Below are 22741 nucleotides of genomic sequence, written 5' to 3' on the forward strand. Positions count from 1 at the left end.
TGTGTTTCTCATTTTATTCTTTGAACAATCCTAAGAGATAGTACTTTCCAAATTATAGATGAGGAAATAGGCTCAAAATATCCAAGTCATACAGTGAATAATAGGTGGCAAAGCCTGTATCCCAAGCTAGCTCCATTTCCTTATTCTATAAAACTCGTTTTCATTAAATCAAACTATCATATGGTATTAAGCTTAGATCATAATGTATCAGTTTATAGTTAGTCTCACCTCTGGACACAGGGACCACATACATTCATTGATCTTTGTGTTCCTAGCACTGAGCATGATGCCTGCCACACAATATTTAACATCAGAATTAAAGAATATATGAATGAATGATGTGGGCCTGTCCATTGATGGACAGTGACTTTGGAGCCTCAAGGCCTCAAGGCTTGCTCTCGAGGACTGTTGGTATTGACCATGCACTCCCTGGAGAGCTTCGGCTAGGGTGCTCAGGTCCCTGCCTGAAAACAAGTCAGGTGACCTCCAAATACGTAACCCTTAACCCAACCACCTGCTTCTTCTGTCTCTGCCACAAGATTCCCAGATACTTAGTACCATTCACCTATTTCTGCCTCATAGGGTATTTCCATCTTGGTGATCAACCCACTACCACAGAGGCATGACTACATGACACATTCTTCTATCACTTGGAACATAACTGTTTTTCTTTATTTGCAGCTGAAGTCACTGCTACCAGTGACTGTCAATCAACAAGGTGAGCCCATGACTCTGGAAGAATCTTGTGGGAAATCAAAAATAGCAATGTCTCTGTCTTCTGATGCTTTCAGGCTTGTGAGGGACATATGAGCACCCATAAAACAATTAGAGAATGATACAAACAAGTTTAGAGTCATATGCCAATTTAAGTCACAGTTTGAGGACCTGGCTCTCGGTCTTAAGCTTGCCAAAGTCTTAGCTACTCTCAGTTGCACTCCAGAAATCTCTACAATGCTGTTCACTCCCCTAGAGGCTGACAATCTCCTCCCCAGCCACGGGCACAGAGTCTCAGAGGCATAATCATGACCCAGGATCTGATGTTCTCAAGTATTTTCAGAGGCTTCTGGTGAGAACACCAAGCTAACACAGCCAGTGATTCAGCTGAGACCAGGCTGAAATGCCTTTCCTAATCCACTCCTCTGTGTGTAAACATAAAATTATGCAGGTAAGATCACTGGTTCTGGGACTTCACAGGCATTTCCAAAGTCTAGTTCTGGCTAATTCAATGACTGCCTTTTTGTGAGACCATCTTATTCTTATTTTATTTATTTATTTATTTATTTATTTATTTATTTATTTATTTATGAGAGAGAGAGCACAAGTAGGAGCAACAGAGGGAGAGATTCTGAAGCAGACTCAGTACTGAGCACAGAGCTAGACATTGGGCTCCATTTCACGACCCTGAGATCAGACCTGAGCCAAAACCAAAAGTTGGCCACCTAGCTTATTGTGCCACCCATGCACCTCCCCCCCCTTTTTTTCTCTCTCTCTTTTTTAAGATTCGTTTATTCATTAGAGACACACAGAGAGAGAGGCAGAGACATAGGCAGAGGGAGAAGCAGGCTCCATGTAGGGAACCCGATGTGGGACTCGATCCTGGGACTCCAGGATCACACCCTGAGCCGAAGGCAGACGCTTAGCTACTGAGCCACCCAGGGATCCCAACCTCCCCCCACTTTTTTTTTAATCAAGAAAGGGAACTAACTGCAAGACCTGCTGCTCATCAGCAACACCACTTGCGTGCTCTTCTAGAGAATTTTTAATCCAAGTTGAGCCTTCTGTCAAAGTTCGGAGACTTAGGACCAAAGAGATCAGACTTTGAGAAAGAAAGATCTTTAAAAAATAGAAGAGAAAGGGGAAAGTGAGGGGGGGGAGAAAGAAAGAGAGAGAAGGGGTGTATGTTGCCTATTGAGGCTCCTTAGCTATTGACTTTTGCAGAGAAGCCTGACCAGAGCCCAGGCAGAGCCAGATGTGAGGTTCCTGTAGCTCTAATATCTGTGCTTGCAGGGATAGAGGCTGGAGGTCTGATCTGGAACTCTTCATTATAATGTAAACCGAAATCCTTTTCTTCTCTCAAAATGAAAGCTATGGCCACTTATTAATTTATAAATACAAGTCCAAATTCTTATAGACTTTCTTCAGAATAACTCATAGAATAACTATCACTGGAGTTCTTCTAAAAGAAATGTGGGATGTCCTTTCTAAAATGTCAGTTCGAAATAAAACAGAATCCAAGTGTCCCACCTCATAGTGTCCAAGCAAGCCCTATTTTTAGAATGAGGTGTCACTCAACCTGCTGTATAAGGCTGTGCTAGGAACCTCTGCTTTTAGGGAAGTTCCATGCTCTCCCTTGGAGCAGGACTGTTTCATTTCACATTTATATGCCTCTTGATTAATACCTTCTTCCCATTCCCGGGGGGGGTGGGGGGAAGCTTCACTCTTAAGTCTAAAAGTTTCTTTAAATGCATGACAGTGTACAATACAGCATAAAAACCTAAACACAAAACCAAAACAGAATAAGACAAGAAGACATTCAGGTGTACATGCACATAAATTAAAGTTAGAGATGTTGACAGATAAATATAGTTTATGCAATATTTGCTCTAGCTGGTCAAATATATAAGAGTAAAGTCACTTTTTTCATAAAATCAACTATGAAAATTGAGACAGTGTGTGGATAGTGTCAAAAGCATTCTGTTATATTTGATTTTGAATTCACATTCTTCCACGTAGTAGCTGTGTGACCTTAGGAAAAATACTAATATTGACTGAGAAATTGTTACAAGTCAGGCACTGAGCTCATTAATTCAAATTACATAACTTTTGTGCAATCATTTTCCTTTTCTGTAGAGTCACAATGATAATATGTACTTAATACATCATTGTGAAGAATATAGAAAAATCATGTAAAACACCCAGATGTGGAGTGAGAGACTTAAAATGGGTATTTTAAAAATAAAAATTAAACACAGTGATAGCACTGCTGGGATATTTAAACCACAATATAATTATTTTCTACTCTTAGGTGCATCAGGATTAAGTAAAAGAAGCAGCAAGTCTGGTGCATATTAGATATTTTAATAAGTGAAGGAAGTAAAATTAAAAATAATTAAAGCCACATTGACTTTAAATCAAAGTGAAATCCCAAAGGATGAAAATTATTCAATTTTTCTTTGATATTATTTGTGTGAGGCAGTCTATGTTACAAGAGAAAATATATTTTATTAAGGTCCTAGAAGAAAATTATTAGGCCTTCGTTCTTGGTCTGTCCTACCTTTATTAACTTGTTCTGTGAACTTGATCCATCCAATCGACTTTTCCCCCCGTGTCCATTTGGATATCTATGATCAACTCATTATAGGTATTATTTATTTGTAATTTCACCTAGAACAATGATAAGGATAACAAGATACCTAAAGAAGACTTTGTCTTGGTATATATAATTCAGCAAAACTGTAGTAACTTTATTGAGTGAGACATACAACACATTTGTAATACACATGAATGGACAAAAGAAATCCACTGGAATTTTCTGGCCCTGTCAGAGATGTTGATAGGGGAAGTTGTTGGAAGCTTTAGGGGGCAATATCAATAGCTCACTGCGTAACATTCTATTTCCTGGTTCCTCTGATCCAGCCAGGGCATTTATTTAATGGCTACATGAGATGGAAAAAGGAAGAACATGTTACAACATTAAGCCTGAAATAGAATGTCAAACAATGTGGAGGTAAAATTACTGGCCCGAATCCCTCTCAGCAAAGGACCATGCTCCCTGCCACCCAAGGTGATTTGGATTAGTTCTAAATCCAGCCCACTTACAAACTAGAGATAGCAGAAAGAGCCACAGGTGCCCATTATCACCTCTCAAACCTGGGATGGGCCAGCAATGCTCCCCATAGATACCTTTGGTGCTATCAATGCTAACTGAAATCAGGGTCAAGTTTTGGGGCTACCTTTAAAACCATATGAAATCTAAGAAAGAAAAAACGCCAAAAATGTTCAGATCTTGTCCATGGGAGTTTGTTTCAGATACCGGTTCCCTCCAAGTAGTCTGTGATAGCTGAATTTTGATTTGCAGCACCCAGAATGACCTAGCAGAATGTGTGCTAACCTAGGGGACCCTGGGCATAGATATCCTACTTTGAGTTGGCATTTTCAAACACATAGCAGAACTTACTTTGCTATCTTGGGTTTGTAAAAAACAGTAAGCTGGCCAAAAAGAGCAAAGTGGGTTTGTACACACACAGTTATGGTTTCTATTGTGACTGTTAGAAAATTAATGAAAATACTTGTAAGTGTTAGTAAATGTAGCCTGTAGAATAACGTATTCTTTCTGCATATTGGTTTTAGGAAGGGATATAGAATTGGGGGCCGTGGGGGTGGATAATTTTCACATATAAAAGGATTTCAGATTGTGAAAATGAAGGCCATCGATGCTGAGGATGGAGGTTTTTGAGTGTATGTGGATTAGAAGGAGAAAGGAAAAAGATTTCTTTCACAGAGTCACATGCTTGTCTGCAGAATTTCTACTTTTAATTCAATGGAAATCCAAGGAAAACCAAATATTGTCAGAGGTATAACATCAAGCTGAGATTGCCAAGTAGTTGGTCATGTTGGAGGAGCTGGCCTACCTTACTCTTCTTAACTTCATTAAGGACTACAGAATTCTGTAATAAATGGTGGTACTGATGTGAAATATAGCTCAGCAACCTGGCATGATCATAAAGGCAGCAAACCGTGGACAGCACGGTACACAGGGATAATATAAGGTCACTGAACCAGGTTCTGTGCCAGCCAGCAGTTGTTAAACAAGACACTTCTGGATGTCTATTTGGCATTTAGCAAATACTTGTTGATTAACTGATTGACTTACTGATTGACAAAATGGCCACTGGGAATGCCAAATTGGATGACAGGGCTTTTGACATTAACTCTATTAATATGTCAGAGGCTTAGGCAAGTCTCAACATTTTCCTGCCTCAGAATCCCCATGTCTACAACACAGAGATAATCACTTGCCCACAGCAGTTACAGGAAAAAAGAGAAGAGTGAAAAAAGACGAGATTATTGTTGAAGTCTGAGGCACTCAATCGTGAGGTGCCAGCACCAGCTTCTGCAAGGAATCAGAGCTTGACAGCTCAGCTGTCAGCCTCTTGAAAGGAGATACAGAGGGCAAGCCTCGATCCAGGAGCAAGAGGCACAGCCAGGTATGCGGAGCAGGCTGGGCCACGGTTTGAAGGGCTGGCAGAGACCGAGGAAACTGAGCATTCAAGCAAAATGGTGCTGAAGAAACCTCAGCGGTTCTCTCTGCTCAAACCTTCCCCCTAAATCCTGCTCTATCCAATGACAACAAACGCTCTCAAAACCGGGAGTATGTGAGGATCACCTGAGAGGCTTGCTTCGATTACAGATTGCTAAGCCCTACTCCCAGAGACTCAGAACCAGCAGGCCTCAGTTGGAGCCCGGGAATTTATATTTTGGTGAGCACTCCAGGTGCTCCCGTGGCAGGTGGTCTAGGACCAGAACTGCAGAAGCACCAACCTGAGAGGGAATCATCTACCTCTGTACTTCCTGATGGCAATGCCAAACATCAGTGGAGATACAAAGAGCCCCCTATCCAAACAGTTCTAATTTTGGATTTCTCAGTGTCCTGGGGCCAATGACATTCAGAAGCCATTTACTGAGAACTCATCATGTGAACAGCCTTCAACTAGGGGTGTAAAAACAGACAAAGATACCAACAGTCACAGGCATAGGGTGACTCGGATAGGACCAATTGCTCCGGGAAATCTACAGAAGAGAAGGAATGGTTTTAAATGCAAGAGTCTGGAAAAACACTTCGGAATTGGTGACATATGAGGTGAAGCTGGAAGGAAGGTAGGACTGCACCTGGTATGAAGCCGGGCACCTCAGGCAGAGGGGATGGCTTAAACAAGAGAACGGAAGCCTCAAAATCCAGAGTAATGGCACATGGCTGGCCTGTGCAGTAGAGACAGCAAAGAGGAAGAGCAGATTAGAAGGATGGGTGTGGTCAAATCTAAGGAAGCTTTCAACGATGGCCTGAAATTTGACTTTGTTTTGAAGTCAACCCATGTAGGATTTTGAACAGAAGAGTAACTGAAACAAAACGTTTTGTTTATTTTTCTAAACTTAATTGGCAATACTTAATGTTTAACTTATTTTTGCTTTATTTTTTTTTACGTAAGCTCCATGCTTGGCATAGATCCCAACTCGGAGTTTAATTCACAACCCTGAGATCAAGACCTAAACTGAGACCAAAAGTCGGTGGCCTAACCGACTGAGCCACCCAGGTGCCCCTAAACATTATTTTTAATAGCTAATATATTCAGAGCACAGAATTTTAAAGGAACAAGATGGTATGTAAGTGTGAATTTCCCATCCCTTCCACACTTGTCTCCCAGCCGTTTGTTTTGGAAGCAACTAATATTACTAGTTTCTTTTGTATTGGGGAGACTTGGAAACTAGCTAATGGCCAAATATTGATTGGGCTGGAATAAGGATGAGAGAGATTAATGACAGAGACACCAACTTGGTGATCGTTTCTGAAGCCCAGGTCATGAAGTCTTGAAATGGAGCACTCTCATGGTGAATACAAGGGAGAGTCTGAAAAAAGCATTTCACAATCTTTTATGCCCCATGTCTAATCAATTTACAAATGGCACAGAAGTGGAGGATGACCAAAATTTTGTCTTGAGACATGATTGGACAGTAAGGTGGGAGAATTAGTTTGGGACAGACAGATGGGGAGGCTGTGAGCAAAGTGAGATACAGGACATAAAAGTGGACATAGCAAATATTCTTTTGGAAGGTGAGGCATATAGCTTAGAAGAGAAATGCCTGCTGGGAAGTCAAGGGCAAAGAAGGGGTAGTTAGAGCTGTAGGAGTAGATGAGCTCAGGAAGAGGGCACAGAAGAGGGCAGCCCGGGTGGCTCAGCAGTTTAGTGCTGCCTTCAGCCCAGGGTGTGATCCTGGAGACCCAGGATCAAGTCCCACGTCAGGCTCCCTGTATGGAGCCTGCTTCTCCCTCTGCCTGTGTCTCTGCCTTTCTTTTTCTCTGTGTCTCTCATGAATAAATAAATAAAATCTTAAAAAAAAAAAAAAAAGAGGGCACAGAAAATTGAGGGGATGAGTACTGAAAATCCCTACCTGTAAGGGGAAAGGAGAAGTGGGGCCAACAGGGATTGAAGAGAAGTAGCCAGATAATTAGTATGGGTGTTCCTGAATCCAAGGGAAGAAAGAATTTCAAGGAGAGAAGCGAGGGTAGAATTTGTCAATGCCACCACCACGGTGCTACACCTGTGATGTCGTAAAGAGAAGAGCTGAGGAGAAATCACTGACCACGTGGCAATGAGAAGATTACTAGTGAGCTTTAAAGGGTGGTTTGTGAAGAGTGGGAGCAGGGTGGAATAATGCAAGGGAGAATGTAAAGGGAGGTGAGAATGTGGTGGCCCTGTCTAGACCTTTCTTTCAAGAAACCTGCCTCAGATGGAGGGAGGACGGATGGGAGCTGGAAAGGTGAATGAGATGGAGAAAGAACTTTTTCCTCAAGTGTGGGAGAAAAAAAGTGGAATTAGGGAGATACCCAATTGAACAAGATCCTGGAAGAGCTTGAAAGAGAAAAACTGAAGTGAAGGGAGGGAAACAAGCGAGTTTACACCTAATCACCTTGGCCATCTCAGCAAAGTAGCTGAGGCCACCTCCATACTTGAGGGAGAATGAGTTTGGTTTTGGATGTTTGCCAAAAAAATACAGACAGAAATATGATAGTATATGGACTTACGATGAAAGAAAGGATTTTCAAGGGCACTGAAGGTCCAACTGACATTGGGCTAAAGATGCCTCTCATGAGTCGCTTCCATTATCTTCCAGAGCTTTCCTCTAGTTCTTCACCACAATCATGATCTTAAAAAATGAACAAACCCATACACCATGTGAAGAATTTGGCTTCCTCCGATAATCTGGGAAATGTATTCAAGAACTGTCATGTTCTTTCTACGACTCATAAAGAGAAGCAGAGGGAGGGATGCAGAGTGACTTCCAGATAGGTTTCTGGGAGTCAGTTATCTGTCTCTGTTATTTAGGTTGCTTATGTAGTGATACCTGGAAAGAAAACAAAAATATCTCAGGCTGATCAAGTGCAAGTTGTTAATTAACATCATGTGAAAACTACCAAAAGGTATTTACAAACAACATATTGGACAGGGGTCAGAGATAAGTGGCACACCTCCCTGTGATTTGGGTTAATGTAGGCTTTTCCCTACAGATCACTACCCGTGATTCTCCAAGGACAGAGTGCAATGCCTACTTCTCTTTTCCCCTAAACCTCCTCTGTTTATCTTCTCTTGCCATCCTGGACTGACTCCCAAAATACAGAATAAAGACAGAGAGGTAGCTCTCCTGTTTAGGTTAAAAGAAGTAGTAATAGGAACATGTTAGTTGTGAAAAACCATGTCTCCAAGAGGAACATAAGGACCTGTAAACATATCCAGGATTTTGTTCCCAGGTCAACTGTGCAGTATATTTTAGCTTAGCCTTTTTTTTTTTTTTTTTTTTTAACTGTTTGGGACCCTTTTTTGAGAGCACTCAGTTTCATTTCATTTTATTTTTTAATTATATATTTTAAAGTTTATCTTAAATGTGGTTAACATGCAGTGTTATATTAGTTTCAGGTGTAGATCACCCATGCTCTTCACAAGGGCATTCCTTAATCCCCATCACTTATTTAACACATCCCGCCGCCCACCTCCCCTCTGGTAACCATCAATCTGTTTTCTATAATTAAGAGTCTGTTTCCTGATTTGCTTCTCTCTCTTATTTTTTCACCTTTGCTTGTCTGTTTCTTAAATTCCACATATGCGTGAAACCATATTGTATTTGTCTTTCTCTGACTCATTTATTTCACTTAGCATTATACTTTGTAGCTCTATCCATGTAGCTGCAAATGGCAAGATTTCATTCTTTTTTACGGCTGGATAATATTCCAATATATATAGACACCACTTCTTCTTTAGCCATTCAACAATTGATGGACATTTGGGGTGCTTCCGTATCTTGGCTATTGTAAATATTGCTTCTATCAGCATAGGGGTGAATGTATCCCCTTGAATTAGTGTTCTTGTATTCTTGGGGTAAATACCCAGTAATGCATTTGCTGGATCTGAAAGTAATTCAATTTTAACTTTTTGAGGAACCTCCATGCTGTTTTCCACAGTGGCTGCAACAGTTTGCATTCCCACCAACAGGAGAACACTGTTTCAAATCTCTTTTTCACATGAATGGTTTATATAGTGTCTGCCTCAAGCAATTATGTTGTATAAGAAAACAATATAAGTACGTTTAAAATTAGACATGTATTCCTTCATCCTTAAATTTAGTATGACTTTCAAGAAGTATTTTCTCATTATTTATGGTTTAATCCCTGAATGACAGTAATGTGTATATGAAAGTCACAATACCTATTTCCTCTTTACATAGTAGTTGGTCAAAAAATGTGCTCCTAAGGCTATGCTGCCCTCAAGTGGTCTAGCTAGAGAATAATCAACAATTTTTTTTCTGGATGGAAATTCCAATCTGACCTGTTTTGACTAAAGCATTAACTCCTGACAAAGAAAGAAGAGAAAAGAAAAAAATGACAATTATGCGCCAAGTCTGGGAGACATGAAAGAAAAGGAAGGTTTTGTGTCTCCCTAGTCCTCTAAATGTTATAGGAGTAGAAAGTACAATACAACAGCCACAAGCTTGTTTTTGTTAATCATAGAGTAACTGGTTGCATGCATGTGGCCGTGGAGACGTGGCTGTGGGATATAAACTGAATTGACTCCTTTACGCCTTTGGGGCCAATCCTCAGCTGCTCTAGAGAAACCCCCTCATCAGAACTCCTGACATCATCTTCCACAACTAAGGACTTACAGTTGTTTGGAAACAATGTACTCAGAGAAAACTCTTGCTCTTGTGGCCAAGACCTCAAAAGGGAGACCAGTAATTACTGTGATTACATTAATCACAAGGAAGGCTGTGGAGGATGGTCTTGATGTGGATGGCCTATAATGATAGCTCCGAGGGGGCCCTGCCCTAATTAGCCACCATCGAGGCCCTCTAATGCATAGGGTTAGCTTCCCAGATTGCTGATGGAGAAAGGAGACCACCCATCGATGTGACCAGTTGACTCAGGGTTTGCTGGGCTGTTCTGAGCTGAGCTTATGAAGCAGGTCGGTTGCAGGGCTTTAGGCTACTCAGCTAGAAAGCCCATCATGGAACAGATGGGCCAGCTAAAAATGTACAATGTGCTGTCCCTTCGGGTTTGTCACACTGTTTCTGGTACTTTGGGTGATTTCAGTGAATAGTGAATCTCTTTCAATAAGAAAGGATTTGTAACAAGGAAAACACTAGTTCTCATACGCTGCTCTTGGGCATAGAGATGAACTGTGCTAGTCCACTGAGCAGAAATGAACTCTTTATTTAGCAGTTATCTGTGGGAAAAGCCCTGGAAAGGACTTTGTGCTCAGTAAGTTGGGATCTAGAATCAACTCTGCAACAAACTCGTTACATGACCTTGACCGAGTCACTTAACCTTTCTGGGCTCAGTTTCTTCATCTGCAAGCTGTGACATTTAGTTCAAATTAGTGGTTTACAGACTGGTATGTGGAGAATGTATGCCTCACGGGCTATCACCAGGCACAGGGCCCCTTCTTCCCTCCCTCTTTACCCAACAAGGCTCACTATGATCCATTTTATAAATCAGACTTTGAAAACCAATGGATTAGGTGGTCTATACATCTTTCCGTTCCAGCTAAACTATATTGTGATGGGGAAAGATACTCAAAATGGTCATGGTGACACTTGCTGATAAAGTTCTTTTTCTTCCTTAGTGAATCTTTTAAAAAAAATATTGAAATATAATTTACATAGTGTTGTATTAGCTTCAGGTGTAATATAAAGATTCAACATTTCTTTATTTTTTTGAAAGCTTTTATTTGGGACACCTGGGTGGCTCAGTGGTTGAGCATCTGCCTTTGGCTCAGGGTATGATAGATACCGGGATCTGGGATTGAGTCCCATATCGGGCTCCTTGTGGGGAGCCTGCTTCTCCCTCTGCCTGTGTCTCTGCCTCTCTCTCTGTGCCTCTCATGAATAAATAAATAAAATTTTGAAAAAACAAAAGCTTTTATTTATTTATTTGAGAGAGAGAGAGTGATAGAGCACAAGGAGGGGAGGAGGGTCAGAGGGAGAAGCAGAAGCAGACTCCCTGCTGAGCAGGGATCCTCACATGGGGCTCCATCCTACAACACTGGGATCATGACCTGAGCCAAAGGCAGACACTTAACTGACTGAGCCAACCAGATACCCCATGATTCAACACTTCTATACATTTCTCAGTGCTCATCATGGTATGTGTACTCTTTTTTTAATTAATTAATTTTTTTAGTAATCTCTACAACCACTGTAGGGTTGGAATTCATGACCCTAAGATCGAGTCCCATGTTCTTCTGACTGGGCCGGTCAGATGCCCCAAGGTAAGTACTCTTAATCCCGCTTATCTATTTCACTCATCTCCTCACCTCACCTCTGGCAACCACCAGTTTGTTCTCTATATTTAAGAGTCTGTTTTTTTATTTTTTGTATTTGTTATGTTTCCTAAATTTCGCATATGAGTGAAATCATATGGTATTTGTCCTTCTGACTTTTTCTTTTTTTAAGATTTTATTTATTTATTCATGAGAGACACAGAAAGAGAGGCAGAGACATAGGCAGAAGGAGGAGAAGCAGGCTCCCTGCAAGGAGCCTGATATGGGACTCAAGTCCGCGAATCTGGGATCACGCCCTGAGCCACAGGCAGGTGCTCAACTGCTGAACCACTCAGGTGTCCCTCGAACTGACTTATTTCACTTAGCATTATACCCTCCAGTCCATCTCTTTTTTTGCAGATGGCAAGATTTTATTCTTTCTACGGCTGAGTAATTTTCCCTTGTATCTCTACATCTTCTTTATTCATCTATCAACGGACACCTGGGTCACCACCATGTCTTGTCTATTGTAAATAATGCTGCAATAGACGCAAGGGTGCTTATATCTTTCCAAGTTAGTGTTTTATTTTCTCTGGGTAAATACCCAGCAGTGGAATTACTGGATCACATAGTAATTCTATTTTTAATTTTTTGAGGAAACTCCATACTGTTTTCCACAGTGGTTGCACCCATCCACATTCTGCCAACAGCTCACAACAGTTCCTTTTTCTCCACATCCTCACCAACACTTGTTATTTCTTGTGTCTTTTTTTTAATCTTAAGTGAAATCACATACGGCTCTGAATCCAAACACTTTCCGATAAAATGAGTCCAATCTGACTCTGAAATGATTCACGTGTATATGTTGGAAGAGGAGAGAAGGAAGGAGTGTGAACCACTGTGGTCCCACAGCTCCTTGGAGGATGCTCGCCAAGGAAGGAACTAGGTAGAAGTTACCAAGCAAACACCAGACAGTTCTAGGAGTGGGGGTCTGTGTAATTAGGGTTAGACCCTGCCAGGGAGGCCAGCCAGAAAATGGTCATGGCTCAGGAATGGTCTGGGAAAAGTAGAATGTGTGCCTCAAGAATATATATTACAAAGAAAAATATATAATAATAAAAAGTTGAGAAATCAAGATTTCTAGAAAATAGAGGAAAAGTTTCAACTACATTGTACAAGAGGATATGTATCATTATTAGTAGCAGCCATCGTTAATAAAATTAATATAATTCACTTCCATCTAGGAAATTCTCTTCTTAAGTCACTTAAAAACAAGATACAATATAAAACGTGTACAACTTTATTTCTCAAACACAAAGAGCGTTTTTTCCTCTATAGTGTTTAAGTCAGGATGATACAAGTGCAGATGAGTGAGAACCGGGCTCTAGTCCCTTCTCTCCATAACATGGGATACAGACAAGGAATTAGAATCATGGGATATACAATGTTGTAGTTCAAGTATGCTGAATGACTGCAGAAGAAAAAGTCTTTCCTGTTGATGGTTTCATATTTCTTGGTATATTTATCAAGAGATTGTAATTTATGAAAGTAACTGCCGAAACTATAGTTTGTAGTTGTATGAATTTCGGAGGTCTGATTTGTAATCCCCTCCATTGATGCCTCTGTTGACACCTCATTGTTGTGCTACAAACGTGGTATTGATATAGTGAAAGAATATTCATCCAGTGAACAAATATTATAGGAAAGGCATTGAACTAAATAATATGGAAATACAAAGATGGACCAGGCATAGTCCTTGCATATAGCCTAGTAAAAAGTTGTGTGTGTGCAACTACAAAATAAGGCAGTATATAGTCACTACTAGGAATATAGGGTAGTAATATATGCTTCTGATACAAAGCTGAGGGTAGGATTTTAGGTAATGTGCTCGGGAAAGGGTTTATGAAGTAGATTGCATTTGATCTGAGCCTGGAAGCACACATAATATTTTGTAGGTAGTGGGACGCCTGGGTGGCTCAACGGTTAAGTGTCTGCCTTTGGCTCAGGGCATGATCCCTGGGTTCTGGGATCGAGTCCCACATTGGGCTTCCTGCATGGAAGCCTGCTTCTTCCTCTGCCTGTGTCTCTGCCTCTCTCTCTCTCTCTGACTTTCATGAATAAATAGATAAAATCTTTAAAATAAAATTTGTAGGTAGAGATGGGAAAAGAACATGGCAGGCAGGAAGGGCATGAGCAAAGATCAGTAGGAAAGCCTAGCCAATGTTCAAGGTATACTGGGAGCATGGAAGGGTGCAGATAGAGTGGGAGGGAAGGGGAGAAATAGAAAGCAAGTCTAGACAGGAAGGTCGGGATTATATTATAGAGGTATTTGTATCTTGTGCTAAGGGGATGAGAGATGTTATTGGGTTGTAAGCATGGAAACAATGTACAGAATGTTTTTTTAATTTATTATTATTTTTGAAGATTTTATTTATTTATTCATGAGAGACACAGAGAGAGAAGCAAAGACATAGAGGGAGAAGCAGGCTCCTTGCAGGGAGTCTGATGTGGAATTTGATCCCAGGACCCTGAGATCATGACCTGAGTCAAAGGCAGAAAATCACACACTGAGCCACCCAGGTGCCCTGTACAGAATGATTGAAAAGGGAAAGTGACAATCCAAGAATGCCTCTAGAAGACTATCAGGTTAGTCTAGCTGTAAAATGATAAAGGTATGAGCCAGAGTGATGGCATTATAAATGGTGGGTCAGTGGGGCGGCGGGGGTGTGGGGTAATTGAAAAATGGAATTCAATTCAAGGCCACTACAGAGGTTAAATAAAATATATTGGACAAAAGGGAAAAGGTTAGAGTCCTACACATAAAAAGGTTATAGCCACTTTCCAACAAATACATGTGTGTGTGATGTTAGAAGTAATTTGTGTGACACACGCAGGTATATTTGTACCTACAATTGGCCAGAAAGTCCTGGCATGGTATTCCAAAGTAAAGAACATTAAAAAAAAAATGAAAACAGGGGATCCCTGGGTGGCGCAGCAGTTTGGCGCCTGCCTTTGGCCCAGGGCGCAATCCTGGAGACCCGAGATTGAATCCCATGTTGGGCTCCCGGTGCATGGAGCCTGCTTCTCCCTCTGCCTGTGTCTCTGCCTCTCTCTCTCTCTCTCTCTGTGGCTATCATAAATAAATAAAAATTAAAAAAAATGAAAACAAAAAAAGAAGTAATAATAAAAATCTGGAAGCAGGGAGATGTGATTGGATACTACTAATCATTACTATGTAAATGAAGCGGAGTATTTTTCCATTTCATTTTCCAAATGGAAAATCCACTGGAAGACAGATATCTAGTACACAGACAGAAAAAGATAATATAAATTACCCTGATTCCTGGTGATAAGAAATATGGGTAGCCAAAATCTCCCTGCAAATGGCTTGTCATGCTTTTCTTACCAAAAACTTGAGTATTAGACTCAACTACTTTGTGTTCTACTTCTCTTTCTATTATGCAAGTGAAAATGTTATATTTTATCTTAGATGAAACTAGACAATTGAAGTAAATGATTATATTATTCCAAAAATTACACAGAATGATAACAAGATGTAGTCATTGAATTAATCACCAACTGCAGGTTGAGTGCTCACTATGAAAGCAACTTTAGGCTACATTTAGGGATAACCAAGAGAAAGAAGAGACTTGCCTCAATCACAGAGAGGCTTGAAATTTGGTTAAAGAAATCTGGCTAAAGAACAAGAGGCAATTAAATCAATAAATCATAATATTGTAGGCCATTGATATTATCAAGGGATTCATCCAGAGAACTTAGAAGATTCTCAATCCTCAAGTTCCAAAATAGGATATAATTCCCTCACAAAACATTCATGCAATAACAAATTGGTATCATCAAAATTATGTTGGACTATGATGGAGGCCAATTTGTGGGGTTCACTCACTCGGCTGGTTTTGCAGAACTTCTGTGGAAGTTATATCTTTGCAACATTACAAATGACAATGCTATGAACTTTAGGGATTACTTGAAAGAAGTCAAAACTTGGATTGCTAATATTATACATGGTCAAGTAATTAGCAAAATTCCAGTTCAAAAGGGGTCAAAAGAATGGAGAGATTCCTAGAACAGACTTGGTGCTTCACAGAAGAGGTGCAGTTTTTTTGAGAGTGACTCATGTTCAGGATTGGTAGAGATTAAGAGGATGGAGGCATGAGGAGGGAAGAAAGAAGAGGGATGAAAGAAGGTATCCCAGAGAGGAGTCAGGCCATGCGTGATTTCTTGCCTCTGGACTCTCCTCTGCCATCAGTGGAATGGCTGGTTCCCACCCACAGGCTTAGCACCACCTCAGCCACGAGGTCAATCTTTTTCTCAGGCAGGAGAGGTTTCAGAAGTCTGGCAGAGAGCACCGAGGCTATTATTAAATGGCACTGCCATAGCCGGCACTTTATTTAATCATCACAGCATATCTATAAAATATTTATGAGTTTCCTCATTATTATACATGAAGAAATCAAGGTTCACAAAAATTAAAGACCTTGGACATAAGCATACAGTGTCAGGAGGATACAATTCAAGTCCAAAGGCTTTTAGTATGGTAATTTCCCAGCCTCTGGAATGCAAACTTTTAGCCCTGTGTTTTTTGGGGTATGGGACTGGGTCACGTGATGATGACTGGCGCTGATTGGGTGACCCAGTTTTCACAAGCTTCTATATTATTCTAGGGAACAAACCCTGTCACTGCATTTCTGCTTGTCTTACTCTTTGTGATTTAATCTTACCCTTGATAAATTGCATGATAACCCAGCTCTTCTAGGATGGGAGTCTTTTCTTGTTCTTGTCATATCTCCTCGTCCTCCCAGGGATGGAAGTCATACTCCTGAGTTTCATCAAGAATTATTGGACTCCACTGCCACTTGTGAGGGGATATTCCAGATGCTGTTTGTATGTCTAGATTTCTCAGAATGGCTGTGCTGGATCCTTCATCTCTGTCATCCATATACTAGCCTATTCCCACTCTTGAAGTTTGGCTTTTTCTCAGAGGAACTACTCGCCCAGACTGCCCCAAATTTTCTGTTCCTATACTTGTCCCTATTCTATTTGTTAGACTTGTCCTCCCTCTAGTGCTAGTACTAGCCAGATTTGGTAATCTGACTCCGAAATGGTTTATCATTCCATGTGCAAGTCTTTGTCCAGCTCCATTAGCCACGTAAATGGGCTGTGTGTGAGCCATAACGTAAGCACAGCAGAGAAGGGGTGGGAAAAAGCAATGTGTTCTGGTGAGGTGCAGAGCTGACCTAACTAGGATAGGAAGGTGTGTGTGACAGGTCATTGACAGTAAAGAGGGATTAGTAGGGTGGAGCCATGTTAAAAACAGTTTACATGCCAGGATGAGACACTGGATATGATCCAGTAGCGATGAGACATTATTATTGATTCTCAAGCCTTCTCAGAGAGATTAGTCCATGTGCAGGATGGACTAGAGAGGAGAAGACTGAAGATAGAAAAGGAAACCATTAAAGTCATGCAAACAGGAAGTGATGAGAGCCTGGATTAGACTTTATCTGTCACAGCCCACAGGAAAGAGATAAGAGACACAACTGGAAGCAAAAACTATAAACTAGGAAAGAGACCAGATTTACAGGGAAGTGAAGATTAAGAATGACTGCAAATTGGTAATTATGGTGATGTTATTGGTAGAAGCAAGGGAATCTAGGAGGGGGCATCAAATATTGGGAAATAAAAATAAAGCCCAAGCTCTCTTTCCAAGACATTTCATTAATAACACTGATGATATATGAGAGTATTGCTAGCAAGTTTCCAAGCAGAGGGATGTGCTAAAATCAGTTGAATCATTAAAATGAAACTAGAGGGCAGCCCCGGTGGCGCAGCGGTTTAGCACCGCCTGCAGCCTGGGGTGTGATCCTGGAGACCCAGGATCGAGTCCCACGTCGGGCTCCCTGCATGGAGCCTGCTTCTCCCTCAGCCTGTGTCTCTGCCTCTCTCTGTCTCTGTGTCTCTATAAATAAATAAATAAATAAATAAATAAATAAATAAATAATCATTAAAAAAATAAAATGAAACTAGAAGGTAAATGAGAGATTAGGGCTAAGCACATCAATTTAGGAGTGGAAGTCATAAATGTGGATGAGGGAACCGTAAGGGAATTAAAACCTAATTTGTCAAAAATCCCACAGTTTTACACAATATTCTGGGTCTGGGCCTCTTCTAGGCTGGTGGCCAAGAACAGGCAAGGGAGTTACAGATGGACTAAATATGCATAAATAAGAAAATCTGTTGTATAACTTATCTCTAAAAAAAAAAAATCCACCTCTCTACCTACACATGGTATTTCTAGTGCATGAGAACTCATGATATTATGCCTGTGCGAGCACTTCTTATCTCTTCCCACTGAGAAAAACTGCACCTGCCACTCAAGCACTGATTCCCTCTGGGTGTTAAAATGTACTCTCCCATGAGAGGTGCCCACATGCCTCTTTTCTTAAATCAAATGCAATAATTTAACCCTCAGTTGTGTTTCTTATTCTTAACTCTCCTTTCCAAATTTCTATCATCTGACCATGATAAGCAAGTCATTGCCTGTTAGTGTCCTCACCTATAAAATGGAAACATTAAGAACCAGTTTCCTCTTTGGTGAAGAAAGGAATCCTAAAACAAGTCAATACGGAATTTACACTTTTAACAAGATGTTCTGAGGCACTGCAGATTGCTCATTTCGATGTGGTTCTTTTTAGCATGTGCGTTCAGAGACTGCTGACTGGTATAGCCCATATAGCTTTTATGTAACTTCAAACCAAACTAGGCTTCTTTTAGTTATGATCCAGATTAAAACAAAAAGTAAAAGGAAGAAAAAAAATGTGAATCTTTATGGTGGTTTTTTTTTGTGGGGAGGGAACTTTTGGATATGAACTGGCATTTGCCCAATTGTATTCTGAGTTCAGTAAATAACTCAGCACACATGGGTTGAATTTCCAATGAAAAACATGAGGCTTACAAAATAAATGGAAAGTACTTGGCAGGACACATATTTACATTTGATGAAGGGAAATTTGGGGAGTAGTTGGCCAAACCTGACAGGCACAGGGATTAACCCATCCTCACTCATCACCATAATAGAAATTGCCAGTTATCACCAGCACTGGGCTGTGGCTTTCTCAAAGAAATCGACACCACTCTGAAGGGAAGATGACTTCTGTGTGAGCTTATGTGTGTGTGTGCTTGTGTACAAATTTAGTGCACAGGTATGCCTTACAAGTGAACCAGTCACTGAAGAGATAAAGACCCCATATAATATATAAACCACTTTCTAGAGTACAGGAATAAAAGCTGGTATTTGATGTGTGTACTATCATTCTCTGCTTTAAGATGGGAGTCTGAATATAGGTCTCTTTCCTCATCATGATTAACATTTTTAGCACAGTAAGAAAATGAGAACCTTTAGTTGATTTATCCACAGTCACACAGCTAATAAATGATATAACAGAAATCCAAGCCCATGGCTGTTTCATTCCAACGTTCAGATTTTTCCACATTTGCTGCCTGCAAAGAAATGGTGTGAGTTCGGAGACAGAGCAGGAGGCCGGTGGGTATGGACAGCTTATAAAATATATATTCTGATTCTGTCTCTAATTCTTTGCTAATACTCAAAGGAAAGGCACTAAAATTAGCAAGCACTCACCCTGTGATGAAAAATCAACTCAGCTTCAGACAGATTGTAGTGGCTTGCCCAAGGTCACAGAGCTAGTTCAGGGGAGAGCCAGGATTCAAACCCAGAGACATGTAACTTTAACTGTTAGGTAATAGGCAAAATGTTTTCACTTATGACACCCTTTCAAACTAACAACAATCGTAGGAGAAGACTGTTAGAAATTACAGAAAGAAATTGGAGTCAGCTCATACGCAACAGATTTGCTAGGCTTCCTTGTGGGTTACTTTGGGCAAATAAGCTCCTACATTTTGGAAGGCGGGGGAGGTAGAAAGAAAAAAATATATGAAATATTCTATTTTCCCAAATGGGAACCATAAGGGTACAGATTTTGCTTACAGGCTCAGATTTCTTTTTGTATGTATGGTAAATATTATTCTATCTTCTTTCTTTCAGGTTTGGATGAGGGTCTCCATCAGAAGAAGCCAGGATAACTCCTGCTCAGAGTTTCTACAGAGATGAAATAGAGTTCTACATGTAACCTGAAGTGGTGTTTAGGATAATTTGCAGAGCACTATGAAGATCACCAGGACTGCACTGTGAGGGTATACCTGTAGAGTAATTCAGTGTTGGTGGAGACCATCATTTCCCTTTTCGTACTGTCTCCACAAAGGGGAAATTCCATTCCTCTCACAGATGGGACAATATAACTTCTAGAGGTCTCCTGTCACTTCTCCCATGGGAGAAATAACTAATTTGAGTAGTGGAGAGCTGAACACCATTGAGCCATGATTCTTCCAAATACTATGGTTGTTGAATGGAAAAGTTCGTGACAACCAATCCTTTCTCTTACTGTCTTACACTGGCTGTACTCATGGGCAGTGGGCTCACTTGTGCTTCTAAATCTAGGAAACAGTTAAACTTTACCCAGGTAGGCCCAGTGAGGGCCTGTTCTTGCCAGCTTTCTTGTCTGTGAATGGGTGAGTCAGGTTGGCTTGTCACCAGAAGCCAAACAACCTTAATAAATGTTAATTCCCTAAAAGGAAGTGCTAGCCTCAAGTCCAAGCCACATTGTCCAGTCCACCTTTACCGTGAGTAAAATTAATAATTTGAAGTTAAAACCTGAGGAAGGTGGGATGTGTGACTGTTACTCTGAGCCTAGCACATTTGGGGCCTTTGACGTAGGCATATCACTCCTCTGCTGTCTTAAAAACATTGGCATCGCATAACCATCAGCAGGATCTGGCTCCCCATTCTTAAGAGTCATGGGTTTGTTCTACTTTTTTCTTTGCTTTCTGCATAAAAGGCACATAATAAAGATCTGTTGATTGACTAGAATAAGTTGTTAAACAGCAACTGGTCTTTAAGTTAATCCTACTTGAGCCCCAACAGCTGGCCTAAGGCACTGAGCAAATCTCTGAAATCAAACATATTCATCCTCACGTCAGAGAACAACATGTTGTATTTTAAGATGAAGGGGGAAGAGAAAGAGGAAAAAGTGCTGATGGGACCTTTCACTGGCAACAGAAAGTGCTCAGTCCGAAAGCCACTCCCACTTTTGGTCACCTCTGAGAGCAGCTGGGCAGGTCCAAAGAGGCAAATGGTCACGGGGGTCAAACAAATGAAAAGATTTCCTGTACTCTAGGATTTATATTGATATTCCTCTGAGAAAAAAGCAGAAGTAACCTTTGTGATTGATTGGTTTATTCATTCATGTATTAACAAGGAGTTACAAAGCACCTACAATTCTAGGTAAAGGTGTTCTCTGCACATGCAAATGCTTCCACGAAGAAGGGAACATGTAGGAAGACAGATGTGGTCACAGGTCACACCATCCTCTCCAAGTCAAGCCTACCAATAATAAAGCTGATTTTTTTAGCTCCATGTTTCTCACTCTGGTTTAGTTTTTAATTGGTTCTGCAGTTAAAAGAGGAAGAGGAGGATGATTGTTGCCTACTAAAGTTTCACAACATGCTTATTAAATAATAAACAATTTATGTGGAACTTTTTCTTAAAATATTTCTTGGTGTGGACAGGTTCTCATCAACCACGTTTTTGGTAAATATTGAAGGACAGTAATTGGACATTACACTCCCTGTGTTCTTGTGATACAACTAGTTGAAGAACCATATTGACCATAGGATGGAGGAGATTAAAAGAAGTTGTCCCAAAAGAAGGCTATTCTGCTTCCTCATGGAGGTGACCACAGAAGACAGGTTGGGCTTGGCTAAGGTTCTCAAGAAGCTTAAGGCTTCCATTCAAGTCTCGTATATGTGGAAAGATGATAAAAGTCCCAGTGGCACACATACAGTATGATTTCAACAATTTAATCCTGGAAAAATTTTGAAGCAAGTATAACTAAATGCCTACCTTAACCATAGCAAAATGAAAAGCTTTATCAAAGCATTTAACTTTGAGCAGTCATTTCCCATGCATTCCTTATGTGGTATTTGAGGACTTAAGCAAAGCCCTTTGTGTATTCTTTATGTTTTCAAAACATACTCTTGGGAACCAAATAAACTAACTTGCTAAAGAGGATTATTAACTCCTAGCCAGTTAAAAGTCAGAATTATCCACAAAAAAAAAAAAAAAAAAAAAAAAAAAAAAATACCCACTTTGGTTCTGGAGTGTTGGGTCAATAGCTCTCCGTTTTGGCAGTAATTGGATATAGCAGAACCAGGTTTCTATTACAATCCTTTCAGAGTTATCAAGATAAAATAAAGGTTATCTGAACTTGGAAGCGTATTTATCTTTCTGTTGTTTACAAACACATTTGTGATTGGAGAGGAAATGGGATGTTTAGGGTAGATACATTTTGTCCAAGGAAGGTATCAAGTTATTAAAAGGTATATAGTAAAAAAAAAAAAAAGTGAGAAAGAGAGAGAGAGAAAAAGAGAGAGAAAGATTTGTAAAACCCATTTCGGTTTTTCTTAGTGAGTACTGAGTATTACAAGTAGAATTAGTCACTAGTGACTGTGTCTTAGATCCTGATCAAAAACAATCAGACTTCTGGGGCTCTTGATTGGCACAAATGGGAAGATGACCTTTGGAAATTTCTGTTTTTTCCCCTCCCCCTCACCTCTGGAAATTTCTCCATAAGACCCGTTTATTTATATTTTGTACCCACTCAATTATGAGCATCTTAGATCAGAAATGCAGTTTACATCCATCTATAAGTTTGTGCCTGATACATAATAGGCATTTGACACATGGTTAAAGAGAATAAAATCTGTTTCTAGCTTATACTTCAGGACTAAAATAGATTTCAGGTAAGGATTTTGCTAGGTCAATAATGAATAGAAATAACAAGCATATCTCCTGGAATGCTCATGAGTATGTTATTACTTTTCACTATTATTATTAAACAGAAGCCCTAGAGCATAGACAGACATGGCACTTAATGTTAATTACAAGTAGATGAAGCTATAATTCAAACTATGAAAGCATTAAATCTTTTCCTTATGCTAAGCAACCAGTATTGAAATGCAAACATTAGACTATTCTCACAAAGCAATTCTATTAAGCTTCATTTCACTTTTTTTTTTTATAGATTTTTATTTATGCATGAGAGATCCAGAGAGAGATGCAG

The 22741-nt window shown here is 40.2% G+C and overlaps 1 protein-coding gene across 4 annotated transcripts in view; it reads right to left on the minus strand.

Annotated features, from left to right (window-relative positions):
- The window catches only part of SYNPO2 (synaptopodin 2), a 181609-nt gene that overhangs the window by 71715 nt on the left and 87153 nt on the right, over positions 1 to 22741 (minus strand). The window contains exon 1 of one of the 4 annotated variants that reach the window (XM_038581762.1): positions 7802 to 7861. The exons of the other annotated variants lie outside the window; for them this stretch is intronic. Coding sequence (XP_038437690.1) covers positions 7802 to 7846 — 45 coding nt within the window. The 5' untranslated portion in view covers positions 7847 to 7861. Of the gene's footprint in view, positions 1 to 7801; positions 7862 to 22741 lie in introns of those variants that run through there. 4 annotated transcript variants of the gene reach the window in all.

This window comes from Canis lupus, chromosome 32 (assembly GCF_011100685.1).
Source record: "Canis lupus familiaris isolate Mischka breed German Shepherd chromosome 32, alternate assembly UU_Cfam_GSD_1.0, whole genome shotgun sequence".
In the NCBI taxonomy this organism is placed as follows: domain Eukaryota; kingdom Metazoa; phylum Chordata; class Mammalia; order Carnivora; family Canidae; genus Canis; species Canis lupus.